General features: G+C 35.6%; 1 protein-coding gene across 1 annotated transcript in view; it reads left to right on the top strand.

Moving 5' to 3' along the window:
- Positions 1–94: 94 nt before the first annotated feature.
- The window catches only part of MNS1 (meiosis specific nuclear structural 1), a 33,975-nt gene continuing 16,854 nt past the window's right edge, over positions 95–17,215 (top strand). Inside the window, exons 1-4 of the mRNA XM_072808729.1 lie at positions 95–209; positions 1,336–1,557; positions 8,900–9,027; positions 16,984–17,086. Of these exons, the coding sequence (XP_072664830.1) occupies positions 207–209; positions 1,336–1,557; positions 8,900–9,027; positions 16,984–17,086 (456 nt within the window). The 5' untranslated portion in view covers positions 95–206. The remainder of the gene's footprint in view (positions 210–1,335; positions 1,558–8,899; positions 9,028–16,983; positions 17,087–17,215) is intronic.

Here is a 17,215-nt window from a genome sequence, read left to right as displayed (position 1 = left end):
CCCGCCCTCCTCCCAAAAAGCTCAGTGCCGATTGGCTCCTGCTGCGTCCAATGAGAGGCCGCGCCTGCGCCGGTGGGCCGGGCCCCGCTGGGGGCGGGGGCAGTTGCCAGGAAACGGCGTAAACAGCGGCGCTCCCAGCCGGCCCCTGCTCTGGCCGCGGGAGGTGGTGGCCGCCGGAGCCTGAGCGGGGGACTTTATCTGCCAAGATGGTGAGCCGCTGGTTTGTCCATTGATTTAATTGTAGTATTTGGAGCCAGTCTGCATCTAAAAAAGGGATTCGGAGGTGCCTATTCTGAGCAACAAGTGGGAAACTCGTCAGTTTGCTTTCAGAGGCCTCGTGGGCTATTGTTTCAGCGACGCTAGCGGTGGCTTCCGACCTTTTTCAAATGTTCCTCAGACTCTATTAGATCTGCCCGGTGAAAATCTTGCTTGCCATATTTCTGGGAATTTGGGAAAAGATTAAGAACGTTGAACGAAATAGTGGGGGAAAAAAAAGTTTGGGAGAGAACAAACGAATTAAGCGGCAGCGGTTAGGGCGGCCCGGGTGGCCCTGCGGGTAAGCGCCGCCTTCGGCCCAGGGCCTGACCCTGGGGTCACGGGATCCGGTCCCGCGTCGGGCTCCCTGCATGGGGCCTGCTTCTCCCTCTGCCTGTGTCTCTGCCCCTCTCTCTGGGTCTCTCATGAATAAATAAATAAAATCTAAAAAAAAAAAGTAGCATCGGTTGACTTATTAAATCTGTATTAGGAAAACCTGACCAGCTTCTGAGAGGCACTTTCTGGCCAAGGGTAAGGGAGGCGCTGGGGGGAATGAGGAGAGGAGGCCTTCTCTGTGCTGCGGTTGAGAGCTAGGTCTGTAGAGCTCGACTGCGGGTCTTTGAATCCCAGTATGCCATTTATTTAAGTTTTCGAGGAACCTTGGGTAAAGTTGCTTTTACTTTTCATGTCTCATCTAGAAGATGGGGAGTCATAAGAGAACTTTATAGATATATCAATATATTTATCTACCACGCGTACATTTTTTTATGTTACATTTCTCTGAATTTAGGAAGGAAGCCAAACGCCCTTTATTACTGTTTCCTATTTTTGTACCTGGAGCTTACAGAGGTATACTTTTTTTTTTTTTTTTTTTTTTTTTAAGATTCTATATGTTCACGAGAGGCACAGAGAGCCTGATGTACGGGACTGAATCCCAAGACCCCAGGACCACGCACTGAGTCAAACGCACAGGTTCACCCACTGAGCCACCCAGCCATCCATACAGTGGTATACTTTTAAAAATCAGATTTTGGAATACCAAACTATGTGTGCTTTTTTTTTTTTTTTCTCCCATTATAGGCTTCTAGAAGGCGAGCCTTGAGCTTCAGTGAAAGGCATCAGAAATTAGTAGATGTAAATTACGGCAAACAATTGCATGTCCAATCACTAAGAAAGATAGAGAATACTATCAAGGACCGGGTGGTGCATCATGAAAATGATGACCGCGTGGAGCGCAAGAGATTCCTCAGATTATTACAGAACGAACAATTTGAGTTGGATATGGAAGAAGCCATTCAAAAGGTACATTGTCTTATTCATTTTGACATTTTTTTTCTTCATTTTCTCGGAAGTGATAAAAACCAACTGCTGATACTGGAATTGAGTAGATAGATAATAGCAGCAAAAGTAAAGGATGCCTCATTGTAGGTCAGCCAGCCCAGTGTAGTGATAAAGAGCTGGGTTTTTGGAGTTAGACTTTTATGACCTTAAATCCTAGTATCGCTGTACCTAAGCAACCTCTGGAACCCTCGGTAAATTGATTTTACTTTTCTGCTTCATCTCTAAAATGAAAATTATAATAGTATTCATTTTGTAGGATTGTTTTAATAAGGAGTTAATACATGCAAAGCACTTGGAATGGTGCCTGTAACAGAGTAAGACTCAGGGTTTGGTTTTGTTTTTCATAAATACGAAATCCATAATTACTAACTTCCACAGTTTTGTTCATATAAGTAAAATTTGGTTGCTTTCCATAAAATAGGAAAGAAAAAATTTAAGAGTAGCTTTTCTGAATTTACTAAGATTAAAAATATTCATTCAATAGTAGAAAATGAACACGTATATATTGGATATGAATTAAGTACTCATATATTTTTGATCTTGAAATACTGCCTTGAATTCAGGTACAGTATGTATATAACTTAAAATATGGAGATAATTTTTCTGTGGAAACTTCTAAATATTTTAAAGGATGAGGGTGGTATAAAAGGGAGACCAAAATATGAAAAAAGTGTTCTGATATTTAAGTATTTTTTGAGTTTCTGCTGTATGTTAAACATTTTGTAGGATATTGGAATGGCAAAAGCAACTTTTAAAAGTGGTATCCATCCCTTTGAATTCCAAAATCATAAGGCTTAGATATAATTTTTCAACACTGAACAATAAGATCCTAGAGATCAGATATTTTTTCCTATGCTTTTTATTATTTTTTCTTTAAAGTCCCAGATGTCATGTCACCTCTTTCCCGAATACTTCAGTATGCATCTTATAAAATATAGATATTTCCTTACATAGTAGTAGAATAATGCCACTATCTCACCTAATAGAATTAACAATAAATTCTAGGTATCATTTAATGCCATTCCATAGTCAAGTTGTTATGATTGTGTCAAAATCTGCTTTTACAGTTGGTTTGTTTCTTGGGATCCACACAAGGTTCATACAGTGTATTTGGTTGTTATGTCTGTTAGGTACCTCCTAATCTAAAATGGTACCTCCCTCATCCTTTTTTTGTTTTTTGTTTTTTAAGAGAGGGAGAGAGAGAAAGAGTGGGAGAAGGGGCTGAAGGAGAGGGTGAGAGAGAATCTAAAGCAGGCTCCATGTCTAGTGCTAGTGCAGAGCCAATGTAAGGCTGGATCTCACAACCCTGAGATCATGACCTAAGCGGAAACCAAGAGTCAGACGCTTCACTGACTGAACCACTCTCGTACCCCCATCTTTTATATTTTTAACTTCATGTTTTTAACTTGTTAAATTAGGCCAGTGTTTTATAGGATATCCCATATTCTGAATTTACCTGTTTGCTTTCTCATTGGTTCATTTAATTTGTTCTCCTAACTTTTATATTTCCTCAAAATGGAAGTTAATCCTAAAGGCATGATTTAGGTACAACTTTTTGGCAATCACTCCATAGGTGATGCTATCCTTGACATTATGTCACATCAGCAGGCACATGATGTCTGCTTGGTCCACTTTTAGATGCTAATGTTGATAAACATGTATATTCTGGTACCTCTAGTGAGGTATTCTGGTTCCTTTTTTGTAGAATTCCGGATCAACCTTTCATTTGTGGTTTCACCAATGAATCTTTCCTTTCATTAGGAGTTGCATAACACTGATTTTCTAATTTTGTTATTCTTTTCACATTTAATTAGCTGAAATTCCTTTGTAAAGAACTTTCCCACATCAACTAGGGTTATTTGGTACCCTGAAATACAGTTATTACTGGAAAGGGAGATATATACTTAGTCTTCAGAGTACAGAAATGGTGCTCTGGTCACTTCCATTGGTGTCTCTGAATGTTGTTTTCTAAAATTATCTTTAGTTTTTGACTTTTTCCTTTTTTAAAAAAATCTTTATGAACTAATGGGTCTTCAATACTTGAATTAATTGCGTTTATTATCCTTTTTGATGCTCAGATTGTCCCATCTTTGGCCAATGGATGTCTTAATTGGTTCTGTGTCCTTTTGACAAGATTCCCTTAATCTGTGTGATAGCTTTCTTGCTTTCTGTCAGTACAAGATGTGCCAGGCTAGTGATGGTTAATTTTATGTGTTGACTTTGTGCCGTGGGGTGCCCAGATATTTAGCCAGACATTATCCTAGGTGTTTGGGGATGATATTAACATTTAAATTGGCACACTGAGTAAAGCAGATTGCCCTAATGTGGGTGGGCCCCATCCAATTGGATGAAGGCATGAATAGAACAAAATGACTGAATAAAAGGAACTACTCTTTCTTGACTGCCTTCTAATTGGAACATCAGCTTTTTCCCTGCCTTCACACTTGAACTGAAATATCAGCTGATTTTGAGTCTCAAGTTTGTCAGCCTTCAGACAGGAAATACACCATTGGTCCTCTTCTTTCTCAGGCCTCCGTGCTTATACTGGAACTAAACCATTGGATCTCCTGGGTCTCTGGCTTTCTGACTCACCCGTAAGATTGTGGGACTCACTTGAGCTGATGCATTATCCCATTTGTTCTTTTTCTCTGGCTAATACAAGGCTCATTTCTTAAAATTCTTGCTTCACACCTAGTGTCAGCCATTGTACCAAAAGCCATATTATCATCTAGTGGAGATAATATTTAGAGACAATTTTTGAGATAAATTTAGATTTATAATACAGTTGCAAAAAATAGTATAGAGGATTCCTGTATACCCTTCACCTGATTTCTCTTTATGTTAACATCTTACATAATCATAGAACAATTATCAAAACAAAGAAAACAGCCTTGATACAACATGTTAACTATAGGGTTTATTCAGATCTTATCAGTTTTTTCCATTAACATCTGTTTTTTGTTCCAGGAATACAAACGGCCTATAATTGTCATGTTTCCTTAGTTTCTAATCTGTAAGAGTTTTTCACTTTTTCCTGTACTTCATGACCTTGACAATTTTAAAGACTACAGTTCATTTATTATATTAGTTTTCAGTTGCTGTCTAACAAATTATCACAAATCTAGTGGGTAAAAACATTTATTACCTCACCGTTTCTGTAGGTCAGAAATCCAGACATGTTATGTAGCTGGATTGACCGTTTCACCTCACAAGGCTGAAATCCATTCTCATCTGAATCTTGGGGTCCTCCTCTAAGCTCATTTAAGTTGGCAGAATTCATGTTCTCATAGTTTATAAGACTGAGGCCCACATTTCCCAAAGATTGTTGACATTTCCTGCCATGTGATTTTTTTCCACAAAATGGCAGTCTGCCTTTGGTTTTCTGGTTTTCTTCTTGGTATTGACTTTTAGTTTATATCATTGTGGTTAGAAAAGGTGCTTGATATACCAATCTTCAGTTTATTGTGGTGTTTTTTGTTTTGTTTTGTTTTGTTTTTTTGTGGGCTAATGTGATCTATTCTGGAAAATGTTCTATGTGTGCTTGAGAAGAATGTGTATTCTGCTGCTTTTGGATGAAATGTTCTGTATATGTCTGTTAGAGTCACCTGGTCTAAGGTGTTGTGTAAAGCTGATGTTTCCTTATTGACGTTCTTATTTCTGTCAGATGATTTAAGTAGGGTGTAAAAGCCTCTACCATTATCATATTGCTGTCGATTTCCACCTTTCAGTGTGTTAATATTTGCTTTATATATCTTGGTGCTCCTATATTGGGTACATATATATTTATAGATTTTATATCTTCTTGCTTGATTGACCCCTTTATCATTATGTAATGCCCTTCTTTGTCTTTTATTATAGTCTTTGTTTTAAAGCTTTTTTTGTATGATATGAATATAGCTACCCTAGCCTTCTTTTCTTTTCCATGGATATTGTTTCCCTTCTAGGTTTATTGTCTTTCTTTAGTGTTGTGTTTAGAGTCCTTTCCCACTTTCTTTTACTTACTGTAAATTTTTGCTTTGTGTTACCATGAGGTAATTATGTATATAGCATATATTACATCTTATGTATGGAACAGTCTATTTTAGGTTGATACCAAATTAAACTTGAACTCATTCCAAAACTCTACATTTTTACCACGACCTTACATTTTATATTTTTGATGTCACATTTAACCTCTTACTTTAGTATCCCTTAATGTAGTTTTAGTTTATTTTATAATTTTTGTCTTTTCATGCTAGCTTTGTAAGTTGATTTATCTACCTTCACTACATATTTACCTTTTCCAGAGAAATTTTTACTTTCATATGTTTTCTTGTTAATTAGTGCCATTTCTTTTCAGCTTAAAAGGTCCCTTTAACATTTCTTGAAAAATCAGTTCAGTGGTGATGAACTCCTTTAGTTTGTGCTTATCTGAAAAACTCGGTATCTCCTATTCTGAGTGTTAACTTGCCAGGTACAGTATTCTTGGTTGTAAGTTTTGTCCTTTCAGCACTTTGAATAGGTCATGTCACTCCCTTCGGGCCTGAGCAGTTTTTGCTGAAAAATCTGCTGATAGCCTTGCAGGGTTTTTTGGGGGGGTAGGGCATGGGGTGGGTATGCAACAAAAGCTTGTACTGCTTTTAAGATTTTCTCTTTAAAATGGGAAATATCAGTGAGGGTGACAGAACATGAGAGACACCTAACTCTGGGAAACAAACAAGGGGTGGTGGAAAGGGAGGTGGGCAGGGTGTTGGGGTGACTGGGTGATGGGCACTGAGGAGGGCACTTGACGGGATGAGCACTGGGTGTTATGCTATATGTTGACAAATTGAACTCCAATAAAAAATATATACAAAAAAAAGATTTTCTCTTTAACTTTTGACATTTCAATTATGATGTATCTTGGTTTGGATCTCTTTGGTTCATTTTATTTGGAACTTTCTGGGCTTTCTGGACCTGGATATGTTTCCTTCTCCACGTTAGGTAAGTTTTCAGCCATTGTCTCTTCAAATTAGTTTTCTGCCTGTTTTCTCTTCCATCTCCTTTGGGAACCCTATAATGCAAATACTGTTTCACTTGATGTTGTCCCATAGATACTTTATCTTCATTTTTTTCGAATTCCTTTTTATTATTTTTTTCCGGCTCTGCTTGGGTGAGTCCAGTGCCCTGCTTTCCAGCTCTCTGATCCATCCTTCTGTTTTATCCAGTCTGCTGTAGAATCAATCCCCCAGTGTAATTTTCAGTTCAGTTATTATATTCTTCAGGTCTGATTTCTGTTTTGTACTTTCTTATATTTTATATCTCTTTGTTAAAGTTCCCACTGTGTCCTGAGTTCAGTGAGCATCTTTTATGTCTATTACTTTGAATTCTTTTTTCGGTAGATTATTTATCTCTGTATCATTAAGGTATTTTTATGATATTCTGTCTTATTCTCTCATCTGGAACATAGTTCTCTGTTTCTTCATATTGTTTGGCTGTTGCCCTGAATTAGGCAAAACAGCTACTCCTTTCAGTCTAGAAGAAGTGGCCTTGGAGAGGTGATGAAACTTCTCATTCACCATTGATTAGTTCTTGGTCGTCTCTTGAACCTTTGTGATTGTCTAAACAGTCTGATTTATTCTATATATGTTTCTGTTGCTGAGGGTGTGCCAAGACCTGTCAGAGTTCCAAGGGGAGGAATCTTACTCACCTAAATTCAGGCTGAACGGAAGGTTAATCGATTGTAACAAATATACCACTTGGTGGGGGATATTGATAATGAGGTAGAGCAGTGCATGTGTGTGGGCAGTGGGAACTCTGTTATTTCTGCTCAGTTTTGCTGTGAACCCAAAACTGCTGTAAAAAATAGTCTGTTAAAAAAAAAGTCTTGAAACTAGATGGTGATGGTTGTTGCATAACACTGTGAATGTACTAAAAATTCAGTGAATTGTGAAGGGTGAATTGTGAAGTTGTGAATTGTGAAGGGTGAATTTTATGCTATGTGAATTAAAGCTCAATTTTAAAATAAATAACGTGTTCCAAGAACATTATATACATGGGATCAAACAGTATGTAATCTTCTGGGATTGGATTGTTTCACTCAGCTCAATTCCTAGAAAGTAATCCAGGTTGTTGCTAGTGTCAGTACTTCATTCCCTTTAGCCACTGAGTAGTATTCCATGGTATGGATGTAGCACAATTTATCTGCCTATTCACCCATTGAAGTATGTCTGTTTATTTCCAGTATTGGCTATCTTGAATAAATCTCCTGTAAACATTTGGGTATAGGTTTTTAAATAAACGTAAGTTTTCATTTCTCTGGGCTAAATGCATTAAGAGGGCTGTAATTGAGTCATATAGTAATTACATGTTAGCTTTATAACAAGCTACTGTTTTCCAGAGTGGCTCTGCCATTTTACATTCCCACCTAGCAATATGTGAGTAATGCAAGTTTCTCACCAACATTTGCTTTTGCCACTATTTTTTATTTAAGCCATCCTAATAGGTTTGTAGTGATCATTGTAATTTTAATTTGCATTTCCTGATGGCTAATGTTATTGAACATCTTCTCATGTGCTTATTCTTTCCAAATACAGAAGTTAGTCAAGCCTCTAGGTAGTTCTACCATTTTATAGCAGATACAAAAGAGAAACAAGTTGAATGCTATCCTGGGGAAACAGTCAAATTCAGAACGTGGGACATTCTGTGGGCCACATATTCTAATTTCTACAACAAATCAGTGGCTTGGGGAAAAAAAGTATATATATGGGATAACTGTTACAGAATGAAAGAGACTTAAGAGAAATAATAACTAAATGCAACATATGGACCTTATTTGGATTTTGATTGAAAAAGCAAACAAAAAGTATCTTTGAGACAATTGGGAAAGCCTGAGAATGGACAAGGTATTATTCCTTACTAAGGAATTACTCTTATTTAGACATGCTAATGGCATGGTTGTTACATAAGATGAAATTCTTATCAGTTAGGGATTAATACTGAATTATTTATATAGTAATGACATATCTAGGATATATTTTAAAATAGTCTAGCAAAAAAAGAACAAAGAAAAAAATGAAATTGGAGTGGAAGAATAGAGAAAGAAGATTGGTAAAATATTGATAGTTATTGAAAGTGATGACTGCCTGAAGGTATACTTTAATCTTCTTCTTACTATTGATGATGTTTGAAATTTTCCATGGTAATATATCAGGAAAGTACTTATTGATATAGTATTTTGTATTTAAAAATAAAATACAAGTGTTTGTTGCTCTCAAGCCTTGATGAAAGAAAAATCTGATTCTAGAGGACAAATAACTAAAGTTACTTCTTAAAAAAAATTCAGGCAGAAGAAAACAAAAGATTGAGGGAACTCCAGCTTGAACAAGAAGAGAAGTTGGCTATGGAATTGGCAAAACTAAAACATGAAAGTCTAAAGGATGAAAAGATGAGGCAACAAGTAAGAGAAAACAGGTATCTTGGTTTTTATAAGTTTCACTTACTTTGTCTTTGCTTTTATGTAATGCTTAGCACCTAAGAGTGAAATTTACTTCTTTCTATCATTGCACTTAGTTAATATTTTGTCTGGAAACATTTATTGCTTTAAATGCTATATTTATTCATTTGAGAAAAGAAGTTATATTCAAAGAAGTAAAGTGTTTAAGGTGAAAATAAATAGCAATTTTTTCTCTTTCCTCTAAACATAGTTTTTTTAAATGACCTAAAAAAAAAAAAAAAGAAGACTCATGAGGGGCACCTGTGTGGCTCAGTCGTCTTAAGTGTCTGACTTTGGCTCAGGTCATGATCTGAGTCTCTGAGACCTGGGATTGAGCCGTGTGTTGGGCTCCCTGCTCATCGGGGAGTCTGTTTATCCCTCTGTTCCCCTCCTCCACGCTTGTGTGCTTTCTTTCAAATAAGTAAATAAATAAAATCTTTAGAAAAAATAGACTCATGAATCCTACTCTGAAGTAAGACCTTAGGTAATACATAATTAAATTTTCTACCCGGACATAAATTTCTTACAGCATTTCTGGAAAGTGGCTGGTCAGCTATAGCTCTAGCTCTCTAGTGATTGGGATAGGAACTTCTTTTTTCATTTAGTCCTAACTTTGAATAATCTTTTTTTTCCCTATTGTTTCATAATTAATTTCCCTATGACTTTCATGCATTTATCTCACTTCTGGTATCTGATGAAAAACATATTTAGTTCTTATTTAGGATATCTGTTCATATTTCTGAATCCCCTAGATGTTTTCTTCTGTAAGTTACATATCCTTCATTTGTTGCCTATATAATAAGGTTTCAAGCTTCTTCACCATCCTGGTTTTCTTCTGTAGATGTAATTTACATAATTATTGTTCCTTAATAAAATAATGGCTTCATAATTATGTATAATGCTCCAGGGTACTGCTTATTATCCCTAGTAGTGGGACTGTTAACCACATTGTTCTAAAATATGTTTCTTAAAAAAAAAATATATATGTTTCTTCATGTTACCGAAGATGGATTTGCTTTTTAGGAACAGCCATGTCACACTGTTGATTAAAACTTAGGGCTCACTAAATGCCCATCCTATAGTTATATAGTTGAATATAGTAGCAATTTACTTTGATAGTTGATACATATTATCTTAACTGAGCCAGACTTCTGTAGGATATTATATGACCCCTGGGTTAGCTTCAGGGATTTTGAGCTTCATTAAATTATGTTTGACAAATGTACCCATTGTATTTTTCTGGGTCTACAACTTTTACCAAATTCTTTAAGAGATTACTAATGCCTAAAGATTTAAAATTGCCACTAATGTCTTCATATTGTTCTAGTTGCAAACTGTCTTTTTGAATATTAATTCTCCGATCATTGTTAGCTATCCCTCATGGGTTTATGTTATCTGAAGATGAAATAAATATTTCATCATGTATTTGTCTAATTCACTGGTCTAAAAATTAAATAGACAAGGTGATTCAAATAAATGCTGTCTCTGAGAACAGAGTATCTGGAAAAAGTATAAAAGTGAGATCTGGAAGAGGAAGGAAACCAGAATGGTGAGTTGGCATTGGTAGCTACATTTCTCCTGGAGGTTCTGCTGATTCTAAAAGTATGGCTGAGAATTAAGAACTGAAGCAGAGCTTAGCCAATAAGTGAATCGCAAGGTGTTCAACATCATTTTACAAGTCTTATGCTCAAGATTTGGTTATTTTAGTGTCTGCTTTACTTCACTAATACATAGTTCAATTTGATTTTATTAGATAGAAACAGATGAAGAAATAATGTGGAATATATCCAGAATACAGCACAGAGAGACAAAAGGGTAGAAAAATAAGAAAGAAAACTTATAAGAGATAATGGCCATGATGAAAGGTTCAAACAGATGTATAACTTTAGTTCTGGTAATAGAAATAAAAGAGGATGATGCAGAAGCAGTATTTGAAGAGATAACTGTCAAGAATTTCCAAAAATGGTAAAAAATATAAAGCCACAGGTTAAAACACAACACATGATGAAAACTATGCCTATACTTATCCTAGTCAAAGTTTTGAAATCCAGCAATAAAGAAAACCATGAAAATCACAAAAGCAGCCCCACAAAAAACTTACCTTCAAAGAGCAGCAATAAGAAGTAGGACTAGATTTTGAAAGCCAGTAGTGAAAATTAGAAGACCGTGGATTTAAAGGGCTGAAAGAAAATAATGGCCCATCTAGAATTCTATACTTTGTGAAAATGTTCTTCAAACTTAAGGCAAAAATCATTCAGTTGGGTACGTTTTCTTTTCTTTCTTTCTTTCTTTTTTTTTTTTTAAAGATTTTACTTACTTATTTATTCATGAGAGAGAGAGAGAGAGAGAGAGAGAGAGAGAGAGAGAGAAGCAGGCTCCATGCAGGGATCCTGATGTGGGACTCGATCCCTGGTCTCCCGGATCACATCCTGGGCTGAAGGCGGCGCTAAACCGCTGAGCCACCAGGCCTGTCCTAGTTGGGTTCGTTTTCAAATAGAGTATGCTGCTTTTCATCAGTGTCAAAACTAGTAATTCCACCCCTAAATAGATACCCACAAAGATTGGAAACTGAACCTTAATCAGATATTTGTACACTAATGTTTAATGCAGCATTATTCATTATTCACAATAACCAGAAAGTGGAAACAATCCAATGTCCATCAACAGATGAGTAGATAAACTCTGGTTTATATATGCAGTAGAATAACATTCAGTTATGAAAAGGAATGTAGTTCTGATACATGCTACAATATGGCTGAACCTTGAGAGGAATATGTTAAGTGAAATAAGCCAGACACAAGAGGATCAATACTGTATAATTCCACTTATGTGAAATAACTAGTACAGGTAAATTTATAGAGACAAAAAGTAGTCAGAGGTTACCAGGGGCTAGGGAAAGGGAGGGATGGGGAGTTAAACAAGCTTAAACAAGTACACTGTTTCTGTTTAGAGTGATGCAAAATTTTTGGAAATAATGGTAGATGGTTGTAGAACATTGTGAATGTAATCAACACCACAAAACTGTGCACTTAAGATAGTTAAAAATGGCAAATTTTTGTTTTATTGTATTTTACCACAATAAAAATATTATAGAACTAAAAAACCCCAAACATGGGGTTTAGCTAGAGCTTTTATTCAAGAGTAATTCATAATCAGAATAACTATTAGAAATGAAGGTTCCAGCTGGAATTATTAGAAAATGATCAGCAAATTTCAATCTGGAATGATTACAAAGAGGATGTAGAAGAACAATAAGAGCAGAAACAAATACATTAGAATATAAGCATAAAGTAGAATCAAAGCCAAAAATTGTGCCTTTATTTTTTATTTTTATTTTTTTCTATAAAATTGTGCCTTTAAAGAAGCTAATAAAATTGATAAAATTGATAAATGTAAAAGAATGCACAAATAACCAATTTTAGGAATGGATGATAGCATATCACTATAGATCATACAAATATTTGCTAGATCATAAGATATTGTGAACAATTTGATAGAAATAAATTTGAAAATTTAGATAAATTCATAAAAAATTTACCAAACTGATGGGCACAAGTAGAAACAGAAATCTAAGTGTTTCTATAACTTTTAAAGATATCTGTAATTAACTTTGTTCACAAACCTACATGGCTAGGCGTTTGGTGAATTTTACCAAACATTCAAATAATAGCACAGTCTCGTATAGTTTTGCAGAGTGAGACAAGAGGGAACACTTCCCGATCAGTACCTTAATAGGATTAAAAAAAAAAAATGTAGATGAGTTTTTCTCTCGAATTTAGCTACTGTAATCTGAAATTAATCAGTATCAAATCCAGTGGCATGTGAGAAAGATATATCTGACTATTTTAACTTATTCTAGGAATACAAAGTGACTTAGCTAGAAAATCAATAAGTGTAATTCATTCCATTAATAAAATATAATGAAAAATTGTATGAGCAGAAAAAGCCAATTGATTTAAATCAGCATTACTCTAAGATTAGAAAGGATTAGCAAATTAGGGATAAAATGGACTTTATAGTAACATCATACTTAATGGCAAACATTAAACACTTTACCTCTACTAGAAAGACAGGGATGCTTGCTATAATACCTTCTATTAACCATTGTATTGGACATACTAGCCAGTGCAATAAGTCAAGAAAAGTAAATGAAAGGTGTTAGGATTGGCAGTATAGAAATAAAACTTTCATTATTCCCAGATGATATGATTGTGTATGTAGAAAATCAAAAAGAGGGATCCCTGGGTGGCGCAGCGGTTTGGCGCCTGCCTTTGGCCCAGGGCACGATCCTAGAGATCCGGGATCGAATCCCACATTGGGCTCCCAGTGCATGGAGCCTGCTTCTCCCTCTGCCTGTGTCTCTGCGCCTCTCTCTCTCTGTGACTATCATAAATAAAAAAAAAAAAAAAAGAAAGAAAATCAAAAAGAATCTATGTATGAATTATAAGTTCAGCAGTGTTGTTGGATGTGAAGTCAATATACAATATTAGGTGTTTTCTGTGAATTAGCAACAATTAGAGAATGAAATTTTAAGAATAATTTGTATAAGAGCATAAATTTTTTTAAAAAGAGCATAAAAAATAAATACCTAATGAAATAGATATAAAACCTCAACACTGAAAGAAAACAAAAATAAACCATTACCAATAGAGTTTTTAAAAACCTAATTGGAAGGATATACCATGTTTATTGAAGACCCAGTATTGTAAACATACCAATATTCTCCAAGTTGAGAATAATCAATATTCTCAGTATAATAATAATTATTATAACAATTACTTTCAGTATAATCCTAATCAGAATCTCTGCCAGTATTATTTATTGTGACATTTGACAAGCTGATTCTAAAATGTATATGGAAATGCAAAGTACCAAGAATGGCTAAGATGATCTTTAAGAAGCCCAAAATTGGTGATTTATTCTCTAGGATATGAAAAATTATTATAAAGCTACAATAATTTAGATAGTGTGGTTTTAGCACAGCATAAACAAATGGATCGATGGGATAGAATGGAGCAGATCTTCTCAACCAGAAAATTTAAACCCTAATGGTCCAAGGTATCCTTTATCTGTAATGAATTAATTAACCTCCTGTGGATCTAAAACAATACCAACTATATACCATCTATGAGAAAATTAAAATGTAGCTACTCAGTCTTCTGCAGGATTTAATTCCCTTATGGGACCCCAGTTGAGGAAGGGTGGAATATATTCAAAAACAGATCTATGCATAGATGTACACTTAAACCTTGTGACACTGCAGAACATTGTCACTGCCCTGGTACTGCACAGCATTCAGAAATGGACATTTTTATAAAATAGTACTGGATCAATTCAATAGCCATATATACAAAAATGAACTTGATTTTTACCTCACGGTACACACAGATATCAATTCTTGAATGATTATAGTCTAAAAGTCAGTGGCAAAACAAAGTTTTGAGAGACTAATAAAAGAAAATACCTTTATGTCTGTGCAGTAGGCAACATTTCTTAAAACATGACATAGAAGTCATTGACAATGAAGAAAAAGATTGATGAATTAGAATACTTCTCTTCATCTAAAGAAACCACTGTGAGAGTAAGTATAGAATGGAATGAAATATTTGCAATTTATATAAGCAACAAGAGACTTGTGTTAAGAATATATAAAGAACTTTTATGCGACAATAAGAAGTAGACAATTTAGTCTAAAACAGGGCAAAAATTGAACAAAAACTTCAAAGAAGATACAGAAATGGCTCAAACATGAAAGGTCTGTTTCATTTTAATAATAGGGAAACAAATTAAAACCCCAATGATATATTACACACTCACAAGAGTGATAAAACAAAAAAGAATGATGAGACTGGAAAGTGTGGCTGGGATGTATAGCATAGTGCTTAAGCACTATGAGTGTAAATCTGTACAAAGCATTGGAAAGCTGGCATTTTCTACTACATTTGAACACAGCCTTACCCTGTGACTCAGATTTCACTCCCCAGGTATATATCCAACAGGAATGTGAGTGTATTTTTTCTTCAAGTGAAGGTCATTTATTTGCATGTTAGTTTTTTAAATTTGATGCACTTTGTTTTGGAGAGGTAATATAAATTGTGATTGGGTTCATACATTGGTTTACAAATATTAATACCTAACTCCAACAAAAACCCTTGTAAATATACAAGGGCCCTCTTAGAGTTAAATATATAGAGTAACCTGGAAACTTAATCCTCATTTATATTATTATTTTTATGAAAGAAAGCAATCTTTTTTTTTAAAGGATTTCATTTATTCATGAGAGACACACAGAGAAAGGCAGAGACATAGGCAGGGGGAGAAGCAGGCTTCCCTGCAGAGAGCCTGATGTGGGACTCAATCCCAGGACCCTGGGATCACGACCTGAGCTGAAGGCAGATGCTCAACCAATGAGCTATCCAGGTGCTCCGAAAGAAAGCAGTATGGTGTCATACATACTGACACCTACAATAGTAAGGGCAAGAAGAACACATCACAACACCAATACCTCTCTCTTCCCTTAGTCATGATGACTGTGTCTTTGAAGGTATAGGGTACTTGTAAGTTGTTGGGTGAGTGCCTGTGTTCTAGTAAGAATTAAGGTGTGTTGGGGGCACCTGGGTGGCACAGTCAGTTAAGCTTCCAACTCTTGGTTTCAGCTCAGGCCACGATCTCAGGATCATGAGATAGAGCCCTGCCTCAGGCTCAGGCTCAGCAGAGTCAGCTTCAGACTCTCTCTTCCTCTCCCTCTGCTACTCCCCACCTCTCTAAAATAAATGAATCTTTTTTTTTTTTAGATTTATTTATTTATTTATGAGAGAGAGAGAGAGAGAGAGAGAGAGAGAGAGAGAGAGGCAGAGACACAGGAGGAGGGAGAAGCAGGTTCCATGCTGGGAGCCTGATGTAGGACTCGATCCCGGGACTCCAGGATCGTGCCCTGGGCCAAAGGCAGGCGCTAAACCACTGAGCCACCCAGGGATCCCCTGAATCTTTTTTTTTTTTTTAAGATTTTATTTATTTATTCATAGAGACAGAGAGAGAGAGAGGCAGAGGGAAAAGCAGGCTCCATGCAGGGAGCCTGATGTGGGACTCCATCCCGGGTCTCCAGGATCACACCCCAGGCTGCAGGTGGCGCCAAACCGCTGCGCCACTGGGGCTGCCCCTGAATCTTTTTTTTTAATGAATTAAGATGTGCATCTAAGTAACATCTAAAGACCCTTCCAGCTCAGAATTCTTATATTCAGAATTATGTCTGGCACATTAAAATGAAAAGTTGTGTATAGCATATTGTTTTCCACTATAGTTAGGGAAAGGGTAGATTCAAAAGTAGCTCAGAGATTTTCTGGGGCAGTCTTCATTTTTAACAGATCAGTAAACAAGCCCAGTTACCTATGAAGGATAACTTATATTTTTTATAGTTACTGGAGTTACACTCCATCATCATCATCATCAAAAAATAGTTACCATTTATAGAGTGTTTACTGTGTTACAGGTACTTTTCTAAGCTTTTTAAATACATCAACTAATTCCCATAGCTACCCCTTCTACAGATAACAAAACTGAGGTACAAAATTTAAGTAATTTGCCCTAAACCGTTCCACTATCATTCTTTTTAGCTCGATAGCATTAGTAGTAGCTAGACAGAAATTTTAACTAGTATTGATAAAGCATCTTCTCTCAGTCACACAGTGGCAAAAAAAAGATTTTATAGTGATGATTATTGAAAATAAAAGAGTTGTTTTGTCTGGAGAATTAATTACAATGTCTCATTTCATATGCATTCTGATTTTTCTTTGGGTGAATTGTTTTCAAGGTATTTAATAATATAAATATCTTTTACACATTTAGAAAAGTTTTTTATTTTAAATACAGACTTTTAAAATAGTAAAAGAAATATGGTCCTCAATTTTAAATTTCTGTCTTTTTTTTTTAAACAGTATTGAGCTCAGAGAATTGGAGAAGAAATTAAAAGCAGCTTATATGAATAAAGAAAGGGCAGCTCAGATTGCAGAGAAGGATGCCATTAAATACGAGCAAATGGTAATCATGTTTCTGTCATTATGTTTTCTATATTTTTACTTACCTTCATTTAGAAAACCAAAAATAGACCAAGTTTTTCAAAATTGTTGCATACTATAAAGAATTTACACTGCTAGTTTTCTTAAATAC

The sequence above is a fragment of the Canis lupus genome, chromosome 32 (genome assembly GCF_048164855.1).
Source record: "Canis lupus baileyi chromosome 32, mCanLup2.hap1, whole genome shotgun sequence".
In the NCBI taxonomy this organism is placed as follows: Eukaryota; Metazoa; Chordata; class Mammalia; order Carnivora; family Canidae; genus Canis; species Canis lupus.
This window is presented reverse-complemented; position numbering and strand designations above follow the sequence as displayed.